At 49.0% G+C, this 19,341-nt stretch overlaps 1 protein-coding gene across 1 annotated transcript in view; it reads right to left on the bottom strand.

Moving 5' to 3' along the window:
- SLC24A4 (solute carrier family 24 member 4) overlaps nt 1-10,316 on the bottom strand; it is a 137,206-nt gene extending 126,890 nt beyond the window's left edge. The window contains exon 1 of the mRNA XM_040333705.1: nt 9,969-10,316. Within this exon, the coding sequence (XP_040189639.1) occupies nt 9,969-10,116 (148 nt within the window). The 5' untranslated portion in view covers nt 10,117-10,316. The remainder of the gene's footprint in view (nt 1-9,968) is intronic.
- Nucleotides 10,317-19,341: the final 9,025 nt, after the last annotated feature.

Raw genomic sequence — 19,341 nt, 5'->3', positions numbered from 1 at the left:
AAAAATCATGGATGTGAACGTGTCCCATAGGAAAACATGTAAATGAACTGTAGTGTGTTTCTGCAAAAAGCACCAAAAAACACAGAGGTGTGACCCCAGGCCTGAGATGTTTAGTAATGGGGTTAAAAAAACAAAAATAAGTACAAAAAGAGCAAATAATCGCTACTGTAAGGGGTTCATTTCTTTACTGTGGGACAGTGAAAGTAATATTTACAGTAGCGATTTGCTTTTTTGTACTATAAAGGGCTAATCTTAGTTTCTTTTAACCCCAATTTGTTACTGGCCGATTAATCGATTATGAAAATTGTAATCGATTAATTTCATAATCGATTAATCGATTAGTTGTTTCAGCCCTACTCTAATCCCTGGAGAGCATTGTCAAATGCACAACGCGTGAATTGACAAGCTCTGCACTGAAAAGGGTTAACACTGTATCCTGGAGCGCATGTTGTAAATGCACAACATATAAAAAGACAGTCTCTGCACCGTAAGGGTTAACACTGAGCCCTAGAGAGTGTTCAAAATGCACAATGAATTAAATGACAATCCCTGCACTGAAAAGGTTAACGCCGTATCCTGGAGCGCGTTGTAAATGCACAATGCATGGGATGACAATCTCTGCACTGTAATTGTTAACATTGAGCCCTGGAGAGTGTTGTAAACACACAACGTGTGAAATGACAATCTCTCCACTGTAATTGTTAACATTGAGCCCTGGAGAGTATTGTAAATGAACATTGCGTGAAATGACAATCTCTGCACTGAAAAGGTTAACACTGTATCCTGAAGCGCGTTGTAAATGCACAATGCATGGGATGACAATCTCTGCACTGTAATTGTTAGCATTGAGCCCTGGATGGAGAGTGTTGTAAACACACAACGTGTGAAATGACAATCTCTCCACTGTAATTGTTAACATTGAGCCCTGGAGAGTGTTGTAAACACACAACGCATGAAATGACAATCTCTGCACTGTACGGTAATTGTTAACATTGAGCCCTGTATGTAGAGTGTTGTAAACGCACAGCTCGCAAAATGACAATCTCCGCACTGTAATTGTTAACATTTAGCCCTGGATGGAGAGTGTTGTAAACGCACAGCGCGCAAAATGACAATCTCTGCACTGTAATTGTTAACATTGGCTCCGATTCAGGTACATTTGCGAGATATTTGCGGGGGAGCAGGGCAACGATTTTGCCCTGCGCCCCCGCAAATATTTTGCGCTGCCCTCGATTCACGGAGCAGTAGCTCCGTAAATTGCGAGGGCGCGCCGGCAAAATTGCCCCGCGTAAGCGCGCGCAATGTAAATGATCCCGCCAGGGGGGCGGGAATCATTTAAATTAGGCGCGCTCCCGCGCCGAGCGTACAGCACATGCTCCGTTGGGAAACTTTCCCCACGTGCATTGCGGCAAATGACGTTGCTTCAAAGTGAACGTGAATGGTGTCCAGCGCCATTCACGAATCACTTATGCAAACGACGTGAAATTCAAATTTCACGTCGCGGGAGCGGCCGCTATACTTCAGCATTGGCTGCCCCTACTATTAGAAGGGGCAGCCTTGCGCTAAAGTTGCCGTACGGAAACTCCGTACCTGGCTTGCGCAGGGCCCGCGCAAGTTTGTGAATCAGTGGTAGTATGCAATTTGCATACTACACGCTGATCACAATGGGAGCGCCCCCTAGCGGCCCCCGCAAGAATGCAGCCTAAAATCTGCGAGGCATAAGAGCCTTATGCCGTGCAGATTTTAGGCTGCAGTCGGTGTAACGAGGTTCCTGAATCAGGAGCACTCGTTACACCGGAGCAAGTAAGCAATTGCGCCATGTAACTTATGGTTACACAGGCGCAATTGCTTCTTGAATCTGGGCCATTGAGCCCTGGAGAGTATTGTAAATGCACATCGCGTGAAATGACAATCTCCGCACTGAAAGGGTTAACACTGTATCCTGGAGTGTGTTGTAAATGCACAATGCATTAAATGACAATCTCTGCACCGCAAGGGTTAACACTGAGCCCTGGAGAGTGTTTCTTAATGCACAACCATTGTATTGTAAATGCACAATACATGGGATGACAATCTCTGCACTGTAATTGTGAACATTGAACCCGAGATAGAGAGGATTGTGAATGCACACAACGCGTGATCTGACAATCTCTGCACCGCAAGGGTTAACAATGAGCCCCAGAGAGTGTTGTAAATGCACAGCACGTGAAATGACAATCTCTGCACCGTAATCGTTAACACAGAGACTTGGAGAGCATTGTAAATGCACAACACGTGAAATGACAATCTCTGCAGTCGATCAGTGATCCCCCCCCCCCCCTCATGTATAAAAAAAGGATGCCAGCGCTGGACGCATGCTGCTTCCCAACATCCTCCAACAGAGAAAAGAACCTCGGGTTCCTGGTACATTTTGGTTTAATTAATAAAGCAGCGGAAAGTGTAACGCCTCATACACACAATCGGAATTTCCGATGGAAAAAGTCAGACGGAATGTTTGCCCCATTCAGACGGAGTTAGAAAGAGAACATGTTTCAGAGGCTCCAATAGGCTTCAAGATAGGGTGGGCTCGGGGGGCCCAGTTGTGTTAGATAGCGAATGAATATGAAATATTTTCACACCAAGGGCCAGATTCTCGTAGGAGCGCCTAACTTTGTGCGGAGCGTATCTGATTTACGTTACGCCTCCGCAACTTAGACGGGCAAGTGCCGTATTCTCAAAGCACTTGCTCCGTAAGTTGTGGCGGCGTAGCGTAAATCGGCCGGCGTAAGCCCCGCCTAATTCAAATGTGGGACAGGGGGCGTGTTTTATGTTAATGTCCTGTGACCCGACGTGATTGACGTTTTTCACGAACGGCGCACGCGCCATCCGTGGAAATCTCCCAGTGTGCATTGCTCCTAATACGCTGCAAGGACGTATTGGTTTTGACGTGAACGTAAATTACGTCCAGCCCCATTCACGGACGAGTTACGCAAACGGCGCAAAATTTTCAAATTTCGTCGGCCATACTTAACATTGGTACGCCACACTTACGCCTCATATAGCAGGGGTAACTTTACGCCGGGAAAAGCCTAACGTAAACGGCGTAACTGTACTGCGTCGGCCTGGTGTACGTTCGTGAATTCGCGTATCTAGCTGATTTACATATTTTGACGCGTAAATCAGCGTACACGCCCCCAGCAGCCAGCGTAAATATGCAGTTACGATCCGACTGCGTAAGAGACTTATGCCGGTCGGATCTAAGGGAAATCAATGCGTAACTGATTCTAAGAATCAGGCGCATAGATACGACGGGGCAACTCAGAGATACGACGTCGTATCTCTTTTGAGAATCTGGCCCTAAGTCTCCTCCCCGACAATCAGGAAGTGGGTTGTGAGACCTGTTTCCGGATTGGCCAAAATGTAAGGCGATCCTATTGGACGCTAGGCGGAAGAGAGTGGAGACGTATGGCGGAAGCCGCTGGAGGAGCAGACACCAGAGCCGCTGCTCGCACCTCACCACCAAGATGGGGTTAGGGACCGACCTGCAGACAGCGGAGACAAGGGGTTGGCTAGTGCCGCACCGCCTAGGGGGGTGGAAGTAGTGCCGCGCTGTTGGCCGCCTGGGGGAGGGTGGTTGTTTGCTGCCCTCCTAAAAAAATAAAATATCAGCCGTCACTGCGGACTGGTCTGAGTATTTCAAAACTGCTGATCTACTGGGAGTTCACACACAATTGCTCCGGTTTACAGACAATGGTGGGGAAAAGAGAAAATATCCAGTGAGCGGCAGTTGTGTGGATCAAAATGCCTTGTTGATGTCTGAGGCACTCCCAAGTATGAACCCAGCCTGACATTTTTCAGCTTGTATAGCAAGTATATCAGGGCTGATCTGGAATCTGACCAATGAGACAAATTCATGATGACTGACAGCCAATGAAAATCCTTGACACAAAAAAATCAACTTTTTGTAGGATTTTTGTGTCCGCTCTTTTGTACATCTGGTGTATCCAAGGCCAGGACAAGAGTGGGCACGAGGAGGCGGCTGCCCTGGGCGCTGTGATATCATGTGGAGGGGCACCAAGAGGAGATGGGGGAGGAGATTGGTGATGGGAGGGGGGATTTAGGGAGCGGCAGGGGGTAAGAATTTCTTCTAGGAGGGGACATTTGGGGGTGTTGGTGATTTAGAGGGATTTGTGTTGGGAGGGGGGATTTGTGCTAAGAGGGGGGATTTGGGGGGTTCATGGTAGAAGAGGTGATATGGTAGAGGGGGGAGGGGATTTGTGCTAGGAGGGGGAAATTGTTTTCAGCAGTTGGATTTGTGCTAGTGGGAAAGAATGGTGGAGATTTGTGCTAGGAGGGGAATTTATTTCTTTAGGGGGGGTTTCTGCTAGTGGGGAAGAATGGGGGTTATTTGTGCTGGGGGGGCATTTTTTTTCGGAAGGGAGGATCTAAGCTAGAAGGGAGATGGAGGTGGGAACTGTCCTGGGAGGGGGTGTGGGGGAGGAAGATGTGAGCTAAGAGGGGGGGTTTGGACGGGGGGGGGGGGGTCATGCTAGAACAGGTGATATGGTAGAGGGTGGAGATTTGTGCTAGGGGGAGAATTTTTTTCAGGGGTGGGATTTGTGCTAGTAGGGATGAATGGTGGGGGATTTGTGCTAGGAGGGAAATTTGTTTGGGGGGCGGGGGTTGTGCCAGTAGGGTAATAGGGATGAATGATAGGTAGTTCCAGCCCATCTGTGACTTTCTTCCCAGCTTCCCGGGCTTTGCCTTTGTATCTGTACAAGAATTAAAAAACTGTGCTGGAACTTGTAGTCCCACAAAAGCTGCGAGGTTGCTGCATGTCAGCTGTTTTGCCAAGACAAGGGGTGAGCAGGAGGGTCAGCTGCCCTGGGCACAGCAGAGCAAGGGGGCAGAGAATGAACGCAGGGTCGTGCGCCTATTCTACAACATGCATTAGTAGTGAAGGAGGGGGCGCAGTTCCACATACTTGCTCTGGGCGCCGGATGGGTCTGTCCCGGACTGGCTAGGACTTGTAGTACAACCAGTGACGGCCCATCCATGAGGGACGCAGGGGCGCAGCCACTCCTAATCCATGCGCCTGGCCCGTTTTTTTTTTTTTTTTTAAGCACATGATTACAGCCAGAGACTCTAATTGGCTTAAAAAAAGGGCGGGCTCGGGGCGCAGAGCACTGCGCCCTGAGCCCACCCAGTTGTGTGACAATAGAGAATTAATATTCGCTCTTGTCTTCCTGATTCTCCTCCTGGCCAATCAGGAAGCGGGCCTTAAGACCTGATTGGCCGAGAGGAGAAGCGACCGTATTGGCCGCCGAGGAGGAGAAGATGCAAGAAAGCTGCCCGCGCCCTAGATGGGGTAAGTGATGGGATGGCGGGAGGACGTGCGAGCTACTCGGGGGTGGGGGGGATATCGACCGAATGGGGGGGGTTTGGTTGTTTGCCACCCCCCTCAAAAAAAAAAAATGGCGCAGCAACCACCACTGAGTACAACTGGACAGAAGGGACCTCCATCTTCCTGAGCCTGGAAAGAAGGTCTTATGGTGGCCATACACACTCCGGTTTTATTATCTGACTCAGGGATCCTCAAACTACGGCCCTCCAGCTGTTTCGGAACTACACATCCCATGAGGCATTGCAAAACTCTGACATTCACAGACATGACTAGGCATGATGGGACTTGTAGTTCCTGAACAACTGGAGGACCGTAGTTTGAAGACCCATGATTCTGACTGATGTGCATAGGTGTGCGCACAGGGTGTGCCAGGTGTGCCTGGGCACAGCCTAATCATCCTGTGTGGCGCAGATTGCACCAAAATATACGGCGTTAAATGTGCACTAATGCACAGAAAAATACAGCATTAAATGGCAAATAACACACTGAAATATACAACGTTAAACATGCAGTAATGCACAGAAATATACGGCATTAAACGTGCAGCACAGAAATAGACCCCTGATATTTCACCAAAGTCCCTAATGTGGCTCCTAAAATAATAACGCATAGATAACCATTAGATCCGACAGGCGTAAGTCTCTTACGCTGTCGGATCTTAAATGCAGTTTTTTTTTCGCCGCTAGGTGTCTCCTCCGTCGTTTTCCCGATCGAGTATGCAAATTAGCAAAATACGCGAATTCCCGAACGTACGCGCGGTCGACGCAGTGAAGATACAACGTTTACGTTAGATTTGCGACGCGTAAAGTTGCCCCTGCTATATGAGGGGCAACCAATGTTAAGTATGGCCGTCGTTCCTGCGTCGAAATTTAAAAATGTACATTGTTTGCGTAAGTCGTCCGTGAATGGGGCTGGACGCCATTTACGTTCACGTCGAAACCAATGGTGTCCTTGCGACGTCATTTAGCGCAATGCACGTCAGTACCTTCGGCGCAGGACCGCGCCTAATTTAAATGATCCACGCCCCCTACCCGGATCATTTGAATTAGGCGGGCTTGCGCCGGGGGATTTGCGCTACGCCGCCGCAACTTTACAGACAAGTGCTTTGTGAATCAAGCACTTGCCTGTAAAACTTGCGGCGGCGTAACTTAAATGAGATACGTTACGCCGCCGCAGAGATGCGGCGATCTACGAGAATCTGCCCCATTGTTTATATTAATCTGACCATGAGAAGAATAACAATCCAAAACAACATATAAAATGTTACAATAAACACCAAAAAAAGGAAACACCAAAAAAAGGAAACAAAAAAGATAACAAAATGAGAAGCGACAACTGCTCTGGATACATCATTGCAAAACAGAATCCACACAGAAATCTGAAAGGGGGAACGGGGTCCAAAGGATGGGTAGGCTGGCCTCTGCTGGAACTTGTAGTTCCACAAGAACAAAAAGTCTATTTCCATGATCCCCAAAGGGACTTGTAGATCCATAGCAGCTTGCAAGCCTACGGTTGCCTGACTGGGGTTTAAATGCCACCCCCCCCTTTCCCAGCCTTGCATGGCATCTATCAAGTGGCAGATGTTCCAGGCTGTAGACCATGTGAATGTTAATGGGTTGAGCGGTGCAGCTGTAGAGATTACAATAGCTGAACATGCCATCTGTGCCACTTATCGTATTGCTACCAGCCCTGCCAGAGCCTTCTGCCTTCCAGTTCTCCCAGTGCCTCCCAGTCCCAGCTGTCACCCTGAAATCAAATCTGATTTTATTTTACCTGCCCCTTGCAGGGGTGAGGCCGTACCTCCCAGTCTTCCCAGTGCTTCCCAGTCCTAACTGTCACCTTGAAATCAAGTCTGTAGAATCCAGCCAGGTACCTCCCAGTCCTCCCAGTGCTTCCCAGTCCTAACTGTCAGGGCTGTCTTAATGAAAGGGCACACCTGGGCACTGCCCAGGGGCCCCAGCTGCATGGGGGGGCCCCTGCACTTTACCCAAAGCAGCTGGTCCTTGAGCCCACGCTGCCCTGAAATTGGGGGCCCCCATGATGGCACTGAGAGTGATAGATACGTAGGGGAGGCCTCCTACGTATCTGATGTCTGTTTACCTGCATTGTCATCATTATAGGGGCCCCATAGCATTACTTTGCCCAGGGGCCCATGATGCCAGTAAGATGGCCCTACCAGGGCTGTCTTAATGAAAGGGCACACCTGGGCACTGCCCAGCGGCCCCAGCTGCATGGGGGGGGGGCCCCTGCACTATACCCAAAGCAGCTGGTCCTTGAGCCCACGCTGCCCCGAAATTGGGGGCCCCCATGATGGCACTGAGAGTGATAGATACGTAGGGGAGGCCTCCTACGTATCTGATGTCTGTTTACCTGCATTGTCATCATTATAGGGGCCCCATAGCATTACTTTGCCCAGGGGCCCATGATGCCAGTAAGATGGCCCTGCTAACTGTCACTTTGAAATCAAGTCTGTACAATCCAGCCATGTACCTCCCAGTCCTCCCAGTGCTTCCCAGTCCTAACTGTCTCCTTGAAATCAAGTCTGTACAATCCAGCCAGCTACCTCCCAGTCCTCCCAGTGCTTCCCAGTCCTAACTGTCACATTGAAATCAAGTCTGTACAATCCAACCAGGTACCTCCCAGTCATCCCAGTGCTTCCCAGTCCTAACTGTCATCCAAAAATCAAATCTGATTTTCACCTGCCCCTTGCAGGAGTGAGGCCAGGTACCTCCCAGTCCTCCTAGTGCCCCAGGCCCACAATCCCAGCTGTCACCCTGAAATCAAATCTGTAGAATCCAGACAGGTATTTCCCAGTCTTCCCAGTCCTAATTATCACCCTGAAATCAAATTAGATTTTTTTTTTTACCTGCCCCTTGCAGGAGTGAGGCAAGGTTCCTCCCAGTCCTCCCAGTGTTTCCCAGTCATAACTGTCATCCTGAAATCAAATCAGATTTTCACCTGGGCCTTGCAGGAGTGAGGCCAGGTACCTCCCAGTCCTCCCAGTGTCCCCCAGTCCCAGCTGTCACCCTGAAATCAAATCTGTACCAGTTTTCCCAATGCCTCCCAGTCCTATCTGTCTCTGTCACCCTGAAATCAATCAAATCAAATCTAGGTACTTCTCAGTCCCCCCAGTACCAGCCATCGCCAGCCTCAAACCCACCCCCACCCCAGTCCTCCCAGTACCTCCTAGTCCCAGCCATTACCCTGAAATTGAAATCACATCTGTTGAGTCCATCCATGTAACTTCTTGTCCTCCCAGTGCCTCCCAGTCCCAGGTATCGCCCTGAAATCAAATCTGAAGAGCCCAGCCATGTACATCCCAGTGCAGCCAGTGCCTCCCAGTCCCAGATGTCATCCTGCATTCAAATCTGTGGAGACAGCCAGGTACCTTCCAGTCTTGCCAGTCCCAGCTGTCACCCTAAAATCAAATCTGTAGAGCCCAGCCATGTACCTCTCAGTCCTTACTATCACCCTAAAATCAAACATGTAGAGCACAGACCGGTAGCCCCCCCCCCCCCCAGTCCTCCTAGTTCCTATCTGTCATCCTTCCAGGTACCCCCCCAGTCTTCCCAGTACCTCCCAGTCACAGCTTTCACCCTCAAATAAAATCTGTGGGGTCCAGTCAGGTACCCTCCAGTCCTCCCAGTGCCTCCCAGTCCCAGTTGTCACCCAGAAATGAAATATATGGAGACCAGCCAGGTACCTCCCAGTCACAGCTGTCACTCTGAAATGAAATACTTGGAGCCCAGTCAGGTACCCCCCAGTCCTCCCAGTGCCTTCCAGTCCCAGTTGTCGCCCAGAAATGAAATACGTGGAGACCAACCAGGTACCCCCCAGTCCTCCCAGTGCCTTCCAGTCCCAGTTGTCGCCCAGAAATGAAATACGTGGAGACCAGCCAGGTACCCCCCAGTACTCCCAGTGCCTTCCAGTCACAATTGTCACCCAGAAATAAAATACGTGGAGTCCAGCCAGGTACACCCCAGTCCTCCCAGTGCCTTCCAGTCCCAGTTGTCACCCAGAAATGAAATCTGTAAAGACCAGCCAGGTATCTCCCAGTCCTCCCAGTCCCAGTTGCCACCCAGAAATAAAATACGTGGAGACCAGCCAGGTACCCCCAGTCCTCCCAGTGCCTTTCAGTCCCAGTTGTCACCCAGAAATGAAATACATGGAGTCCAGCCAGGTAACCCCCAGTCCTCCCAGTGCCTTCCAGTCCCAATTGTCACCCAGAAATAAAATACGTGGAGTCCAGCCAGGTACCCCCCAGTCCTCCCAGTGCCTTCCAGTCCCAGTTGTCACCCAGAAATGAAATCTGTAAAGACCAGCCAGCAGCCAGGTATCTCCCAGTCCTCCCAGTGCCTTCCAGTCCCAATTGTCACCCAGAAATAAAATACGTGGAGTCCAGCCAGGTACCCCCCAGTGCCTTCCAGTCCCAGTTGTCACCCAGAAAGGAAATACGTGGAGTCCAGCCAGGTACCCCCCAGTCTTCCCAGTGCCTTCCAGTCCCAGTTGCCACCCAGAAATCTGTGGAGTCCAGCCAGGTATGTATCTCCCAGTCCTCCCAGTGCCTCCCAGTGGGATGTGTTACCTGCCCCCTGTAGGAGTCCGGCCAGGCACCAGGCGGAGAAGAATAGGGCGCAGATGAAAGCCGCCTCCAGCACGATCCGGTCCCGTCTCCTCCTCCTCCTGCCCAGCACCAGTGCCCGGTGTCCGCTCCATCCTCCGGTACCCGTCATATCCCTGTCCGGGGCGAGATGCAGGGGCTCCGCGGTGTGATTGGCTCCCTAGGGCTGGAGGGCACAAGGTGCGGAGGGGTGCGCGGAGCAGATCAGGGTCCCGTACAGCATCGCAGCCCAGGCGGAGCACCAGCGCGACAAGAGACAGTCCCGAGCTCCCAGCGCTTCTCCTACACACAGCCTGGGAGCTGAGAGATCTCCCCCTCCCCCCTCCTCCTCCTCCTCCTGATCCCACACCAGCCAATCACACACCTCACACAACTCAACTTTCATCTTCTAAGACTCTCACTCAGCACGTCCCTGCAGCAGAGCAGGAATAGAACCCTCATCATCCTCCAACCTTCAGGAGAAGAGGAATAAAACCCTCATCATCCTCCAACCTGCAGGAGAAGAGGAATAAAACCCTCATCATCCTCCAACCTGCAGCAGAACAGGAATACAACCCTCATCATCCTCCAACCTGCAGGAGAAGAGGAATAAAACCTTCATCATCCTTCAACCTGCAGGAGAAGCATACAACCCTCATCATCCTCCAACCTGCAGAAAAAGAAGCATACAACCCTCATCATCCTCCAACCTGCAGAAGAAGAAGCATACAACCCTCATCATCCTCCAACCTGCAGAAGAAGAAGCATACAACCCTCATCATCCTCCAACCTGCAGAAGAAGAGGAATAAAACCCTCATCATCCTCCAATCTGCAGGAGAAGAAGCATACAACCCTCATCATCCTCCAACCTGCAGAATAAGCATACAACCCTCATCATCCTCCAACCTGCAGGAGAAGAAGCATACAACCCTCATCATCCTCCAACCTGCAGAATAAGCATACAACCCTCATCATCCTCCAACCTGCAGGAGAAGCATACAACCCTCACCATCCTCCAACCTGCAGCAGAACAGGAATAAAACCCTCATCATCCTCCAACCTGCAGAAGAAGAGGAATAAAACCCTCATCATCCTTCAACCTGCAGGAGAAGAAGCATACAACCCTCATCATCCTCCAACCTGCAGAAAAAGAAGCATACAACCCTCATCATCCTCCAACCTGCAGAAGAAGAGGAATACAACCCTCATCATCCTCCAACCTGCAGGAGAAGAAGCATACAACCCTCATCATCCTCCAACCTTCAGGAGAAGAGGAATAAAACCTTCATCATCCTTCAACCTGCAGCAGAACAGGAATAAAACCCTCATCATCCTCCAACCTGCAGGAGAAGAGGAATAAAACCCTCATCATCCTTCAACCTGCAGGAGAAGAAGCATACAGCCCTCATCATCCTCCAACCTGCATGAGAAGAAGCATACAGCCCTCATCATCCTCCAACCTGCAGAAGAAGAAGAAGCATACAACCCTTATCATCCTCCAACCTGCAGGAGAAGAGGAATAAAACTCTCATCATCCTCCAACCTGCAGAAGAAGAAGCATACAACCCTCATCATCCTCCAACCTGCAGGAGAAGAGGAATAAAACCCTCATCATCCTCCAACCTGCAGAAGAAGACGCATACAACCCTCATCATCCTCCAACCTGCAGGAGAAGAGGAATAAAACCCTCATCATCCTCCAACCTGCAGGAGAAGAGGAATAAACCCCTCATCATCCTCCAACCTGCAGGAGAAGAGGAATAAAACCCTCATCATCCTCCAACCTGCAGGAGAAGAGGAATAAAACCCTCATCATCCTTCAACCTGCAGGAATAGAAAACCCTAATCATCCTCTTATCTGTAGAAGAATAAAACTCTCATCATTCTCTCACCTGCTGGAGAATAAAACCATCATCCTCTCACCTGCAGCAGAGTAAAACCCTCATCATCCTCCTCTCACCTGCAGCAGAGTAAAACCCTCATAACCTCCCCTGTTGGAGAAAAAACCCTCATCGTCCTCCAAACTGCAGAAGAAGAAAACACTCATCATCCTCCTCTCACCTGTCCACGAATAAAACCCCCATCATCCTTCTATCTGCAGGAGAATAAAGTCTTCATCATCCCCTCTCCTGCACGAGAATTAAACCCTCATCTTCCTCCTACCTGTATGAGAATAAAACCCTCATCTTCCTCCTACCTGTATGAGAATAAAACCCTCATCTTCCTCCTACCTGTATGAGAATAAAACCATCATCCTCTCACCTGCCGCAGAGTAAAGCCATCATCCTCCCACCTGCTGGAGAATAAAAACCCTCACCATCCTCCCACCTGCAGGAGAATAGGAATAAAAACCTAATTTTTCCTCTCACCTGCAGGAGGATAAAACCCTCATCACCCCTCACCTGCCGAAGAAGAATCCTCATGATCCTCCCACCTGCCACATAATATAACCCTCATCATCTTCCCACCTTCAGGAGAATGAAACCCTCATCATTCTCTCACCTGCAGGAGAAAAAAAAAACCTTCATCCTCCCAACTGCTGGAGAATAAGAATAAAACCATCACCCTCTTACCTGCAGGAGAATAAACCCCTCATCATCCTCTCACCTGTCAGTGAATTAAACCCTCATCATCCTCTCACCGACAGGGAAATAAAGCCCTCATCATCATCCTCTCACCTACAGGAGAATAAAACCCTCATCATCCTCCCACCTGCAGGAGGATAACACCCTCATCATCTTCCCACCTGAAGGAGAATAAAATCCTCATCATCCGTTCATCTGCAGGAGAATAATACCCTCATCATCCTTTCACCTGCTGGACAATAAAACCCTCATCATCCTCCCAACTGCAGGAGATTAATACCCTCATCATCCTCCATCCTGAAGGAGAAAAAATTTAATGATCCTCCCACTTGCCACAGAAAAAAACCCTCATCATCCTCCCACCTGCAGGAGGATAACACCCTCATCATCTTCCCACCTGCAGGAAGATAACACCCTCATCATCTTCCCAACTGCAGGAGGATAACACCCTCATAATCCTCCCACCTGCAGGAGGATAACACCCTCATCATCTTCCCACCTGCAGGAGAATAAAATACTCATCATCCATTCATCTGCAGGAGAATAATACCCTCATCATCCTTTCACCTGCTGGACAATAAAACCCTCATCATCCTCCCAAATGCAGGAGAACAAGAATAAAACTCTCATCATCATTCCACCTGCCAGAAAATAAAACCCTCATCAACCTCTCGCCAGCTGGAGAATAAAACTCTCATCATCCTCCCACCAGCCAGTGAACATCCAGCTGGCATGATGCTGTCACCAGTACCCATAGGTAGCAAACTGCATCACAATTCTTTATTTGTCGGGTGAAGTTGTCAGTTCCCTTTAAATGTTGGTCACAACCTACCCATATAAATTAGGTGAAGTGGTTGTGTCCTGAATGGGCAGCCCTACACACGATGCGCGGGGTTACGCTAAAAACAAGCACAGAATCGCGCAAGTTTGGTTGCACCAGTAGGTGTCAACCAAGCCTCAGGGACTTATTTTCTGCGTTGGCTGGCTGCAGTGAATGGGCACCGATCAGACTGCATTGATGTGCACCGATCAGGCTGCAGTGAATGGGCACCGATCAGGCTGCAGTGAATGGGCACCAATTAGGCTGCAGTGAATGGGCACCAATCAGGCTGCAGTGATTGGGCACCAATCAATCTGCATTTTATGGGCACCGATCAGGCTGCATTTGATGGGCACCGGTAAGGCTGCATTGATGGGCACTGGTAAGGCTGAATTTGATGGGCTGCATTTTATAAGGCTGCATATATATATATATATATATATATATATATATATATATATATATATAATTTCATTTTATAGTTGGTCCCCAACCTTTGTTCCTGTACCCCCATGTGCCCCCCCTAAATATGAAAGCTGGAGGCGCCACTTAGCAGAAAAACAGCCCCAAAGCATAATGTTTGCATCTCCCTGCTTGACTATAGGGATGGTGTTCTTAGGCCCCATACACACGAGAGGATTTATCCGCAGATACGGTCCAGCGGACCGTTTCCACGGATAAATCCTCTCAAAGATATCCGCTGATTTCGATGGGATGGAGTGTACACACCATCGCATTGAAATCCGCGCGGAAATCCTCTGCCGATGACGTGTCGCGCCGTCGCCGCGATTATGACGCGGCGACGTGCGCGACACTGTCATATAAGGAATTCCACGCATGCGTCAAATCATTACGACGCGTGCGGGGAATCCCTTTGGACGAATGGATCCGGTAAGTCTGTACAGACGAGCGGATCCATCCGTTGGAATGGATTCCAGCAGATGGATATGTTGTGCAGCACAACAAATATTCGATCTGCTGGAATCCATCCCAGAGGAGATTTCTCCACGGAAACAGATCCGCTGGCGTGTACACACCATAGGATCTATCCGCAGAAACCCATTTGCTGGGATTTATCTGCGGATGGATTCTATCGTGTGTACGGGGCCTTAGGGTCGTAATCTGCATTTTTATTCCTCCAAACATGGCGAGTCGAGTTAATGCCAAAAAGCTGAATTTTGGTCTCATCCAATGGCAGCCCCTCCATTAGGGGCGCTCAAGCGCCACCCCCTTTATCCACCGCCGCCACCCCCGTGCTCTATCCACGGGCCGCTACTCTGAATCTACGCCATCCTAAATTTAAGCGTATTCTGGAAACCAGATACGCTTAAATTAGGCTAAGATACAAGCGGCGTAAGTCTCCTACGCCGTCGTATCTTAGGGTGCAATATTTACGCTGGCCGCTAGGTGGCGCTTCCGCTGAGTTCGGCGTAGAATATGTAAATGACTAGATACGCCGATTCAGAAACGTACATGCGCCCGGCGCATTTTTTTAAGTCATTTACGTACGGCTTTTTCCAGCGTAAAGTTAGTCGAAACAATTAGCTGGCCTAGTCAATGTTAAGTATGGCCGTCGTTCCCGCGTCGAAATTTGAAAATTTTACGTCGTTTGCGTAAGTCGTCCGTGAATGGGGCTGGACGTAATTTACGTTCACGTCGAAACCAATACGTCCTTGCGGCGTACTTTGGAGCAATGCACACTGGGATATGTCCACGTACGGCGCATGGGCCGTTCCTTAAAAACGTCAATCACGTCGGGTCACCAATCATTAACATAAAACACGCCCCCCTGTTCCACATTTGAATTAGGCGCGATTAGGCCGGCCCATTGACGCTACGCCGCCGTAACTTAGGAGGCAAGTGCTTTGTGAATACGGCACTTGCCTCTCTGACTTACGGCGGCGTAGCGTATATGCGATACGCTACGCCGCCTCAAAGTTACGACCACATACCTGAATCCAGCTAGTAGTGTCAGAGGCGCAGCGGCGGCGGAGGGCTGTGTCTAGTCCCGACTCTATCATATAAAATACACCTATGATAAAAATTATAGACCCTTCATTTCTTTGTAAGTGGGCAAACTTACACAATCTGCAGGAGATCAAATTCTTATCCCCCCCCCCCCCCCTCACTGTATTTTCGTTCTGCTGATAAATAACATATCATGACATAGTAACTATGTAACAGTAACAGATTTGAATCGGGAACGCTTACAACACGTGCTTTTTAAAGGTAATTAAGCTTCTTACGCTGGTGGGCGGAGTCACCCCTTAATCCAAGACTAACACATATGGTAAAGTAGCTGCAATGTAGCACAGAAGGGGTTAATGGGAATTTGAGTGCACCGATCCCCCCCCCCCCCCCCCACGGTAACCCCATGACCACGAGGTCACCCATGTAAGATCCGCTTGAGTTATTTTCAGCCTATATAGTGAGTGCTGTGCGGAGGGCACCATCACCCGGGAACGACTCTGCGTGGATCTATAGATATGATTATAGGGGCGTGGACTACTTGTCCAAGGGGGATTCCGATCTTCTTGTCCTTTTAAAAAATATATTTTTTTTAACCACTTAAGCCCCGGACCAAAATGCAGGTAAAAGGACCCGGCCAGTTTTTGCGATTCGGCTCTACGTCGCTTTAACTGACAATTGCGCGGTCGTGCGACGTGGCTCCCAAACAAAATTGGCGTCCTTTTTTCCCCACAAATAGAGCTTTCTTTTGGTGGTATTTGATCACCTCTGCCGTTTTTATTTTTTGCGCTATAAACATAAATAGAGCGACAATTTTGAAAAAAAATCAATATTTTTTACTTTTTGCTATAATAAATATCCCCCAAAAATATATAAAAAAAAATTTTTTCTCAGTTTAGGCCGATACGTATTCTTCTACATATTTTTCGTAAAAAAAATAAAAAAAAATCGCAATAAGCATTTATTGATTGTTTTGCGCAAAAGTTATAGCGTTTACAAAATAGGGGGTAGTTTTATGGCATTTTTATTAATATTTTTTTTTTACTAGTAATGGCGGCGATCAGCAATTTTTTTTCGGTACTGCGAAATTATGGCGGACACTTTGGACACTTTTGACCCATTTTTGGGACCATTGCCATTTTTATAGCGATCAGTGCTATAAAAATGCATTGGATTACTATAAAAATGCCACTGGCAGTGAAGGGGTTAACACTAGGGGGCGGGGAGGGGGTTAAGTATTTTCCCTGGGTGTGTTCTAACTGTAGGGGGGGGTTGACTCACTAGGGGAAATGACTGATCGCTGTTCATACATTGTATGAACAGAAGATCAGCATTTCTCTCCATGACAGGACCAGGAGTTGTGTGTTTACACACACAGCTCCCGGTCCCTGCTTTGTAACGAGCGATCGCGTGTGCCCGGCGGCGATCGCACCCGCCGGGCATGCGCACGGGACCCTAGTGGCTTGCGAGAGAGCCGACGTAGAGCTACGAGCTCTCGCGCAGCAGAGCCGACCTGCCGCCGTAAAACGACGGCGGCTGGTCGGCAACTAGTTAATGAACTTAAAAAAACAACAACAAAAAAACAATAGATACCCCCAATTTTTTTTGTTAAATGTGGAAGATGATGTTACGCCAAGAAAATAGATACCTAACATGTCACGCTTTAAAATTGCGCACGCTCGTGGAATAGCGAAAAACTGCAGTAATTAAAAAATTTCCAAAGGCAACGCTTTAAACGCCTTTACAGGTTACCAGTTTAGAGTTAGAGGAGGCCTAGCGCTAGAATTATTGCTCTCGCTCCAACGTTCATGGCGATACCTCACATGTGTGGTGCGAATACCGTTTACATATGCGTGCGCGATGTAGGTATGCGTTCGCTTTTGTGGATGAAAATAGTGCCCCATGGGCCAGATAAAAGTGTGCAAAGGGCCACATCTGGCCCCCCGGGCAACAGTTTGGAAGCCACTGATATAAAGAACCAAATGATACAGAGTGTACAAGGCATAACAATTGCACTGAAAACTGACATGAAAATCGCACCACATAAAGTAAACCGTGCTGCTTGCCTGCAGCAGGAGCTGAATCGCCCCCCGCCCCCAAGCGTTGGGCGATATGATTTGCGCATCTCTGGATTTTCACAGGTTTGTAGTGTTTCTGAAATGTCGGAAATAAATTCCATTGCCCATCATCACTTCCATTCCATTCCGTCGCTCACATGTATTGCTCCACATGAACCCTCATCCTTATGGTGCATGCGTCTGCAGGTAAGCGTGCCCGAGCATGCAACTCAGAAATAGTGCGATGCAGATGCAGGGATATTCGCTTCGCCTGACTTGTCCCGCTGGCTGTTTATGCGACTTTAACCCTTTCATGCCTAAGCCTATTTATGACATTTGGTGTTTACAAGTTAAAATCCGTATTTTTTGCTAGAAAATTACTTAGAACCCCCAAACATTATATATATATATATATTTTAGCAGAGAACACCGTTTTCATATGCGGACGCGACTTTCGTATGCGTTTTCTTTGTTGCGCAAGCTCGCGGGGAGCGGGGCACTTTTAAAAAAAAAACAATCGTATTTATTTTATTTATTTTTATAATATTAAATTGTTTCTTTTTTGTTTGTTTTTTTACATTTTGATCACTTTTATTGCTGTCACAAGGAATGTAAATATCCCTTGTGACAGCAATAGGTGGTGACAGGTACTCTTTATGGAGGGATTGGTGGTCTAAAAGACCCCCCAATCCCTCCTTTGCACTTCAAAGTATTCAGATCGCCGAAAACGGCGATTCTGAATACTGTGTACTTTTTTAAATCCGGCGCCATTGGCAGCCGAGAAACCTTTAAGTGACGTCGCTTTCGTGTTTACATTGCGGAGACTGAATCAAAGCCGTTTACGGCCTAGTTTCAGTCTGTGCCTGGACACTGGAGGCGCCGGATCGAGGATCGGGTCTCCCGGTGGGACGGGAGGCCAGGTCAGAGCGGCGAGGGGCGGCTTTTAGCCGCATCGGTTGTTATGTCTGGATAGCCAATCGCCGGCTCTAAACAACGGTACCGGGATGATGCCTGCAGCTGCAGGCATCATCCCGGTATAACCCCCGAAAGCCGAGGACGCATATATGCGTACGCTTGGAGTGAAAGGGTTAAAATAATAATAAAATAAAAGACAGATGAGATCTGAATACACATAGGATATGAAGAGGAAGACTGCAAATATCAGGCGACTATCTCCGCTTTGGTTTTACAGAATCAAAATTCCCAGAAGAGTGCCAAGCCGCACCGCCCCGGGTTCAAACGCGTCCTGAAACCCGCTGATATCACCGAGGAGCCAAATGGAAAAAATCTCCCCGTTCCTCAGCGGGACACTGGCGATCGCGGGACACTGGCGGACATCAAGTCTGCGGGTGTCCCGTGACCGGGTCACGAGCACGCCGGTGGCAGAGCGCACGCGTGCGGCAAATTAAAGGGGACGTACCTGTATGCCCATTTGCCTGTCTGTGCCATTCTGTCGACACAAATCTGCGTGCGGCGGTCCTTAACCACTTGCTGACCGCCGCACACAGACAACACGGCACGTGCAGGCAAATGGACGTACCTGTGCGTCCCTTTAAATTTGCTGCCCAGCGAAATTTGCTACCCGCCCGCCGCGTGCCTCGTGAGTGCTTTTGCTGGTCCCGGAAACTCGATGTTCCCGAGCGGCCCGCGATTACCACCCCCATACCAAGAAATGACCACCCCCATACCAAGAAATTACCACCCCATACCAGGATATTACCCCCCCCCCCCCCCCATAAAAAGATATTACCACCCCCATACCAAGAAATTACCACCCCCATACCAAGAAATTACCATCCCCATACCAGGATATTACCCCCCCATGAAAAGATATTACCACCCCCATACCAAGAAATTACCACCCCATACCAGGATATTACCCCCCCCCCCCATAACAAGATATTACCATCCCATTCCAGAATATTACC

Source organism: Rana temporaria, chromosome 13, assembly GCF_905171775.1.
Source record: "Rana temporaria chromosome 13, aRanTem1.1, whole genome shotgun sequence".
Taxonomy (NCBI): domain Eukaryota; kingdom Metazoa; phylum Chordata; class Amphibia; order Anura; family Ranidae; genus Rana; species Rana temporaria.
This window is presented reverse-complemented; position numbering and strand designations above follow the sequence as displayed.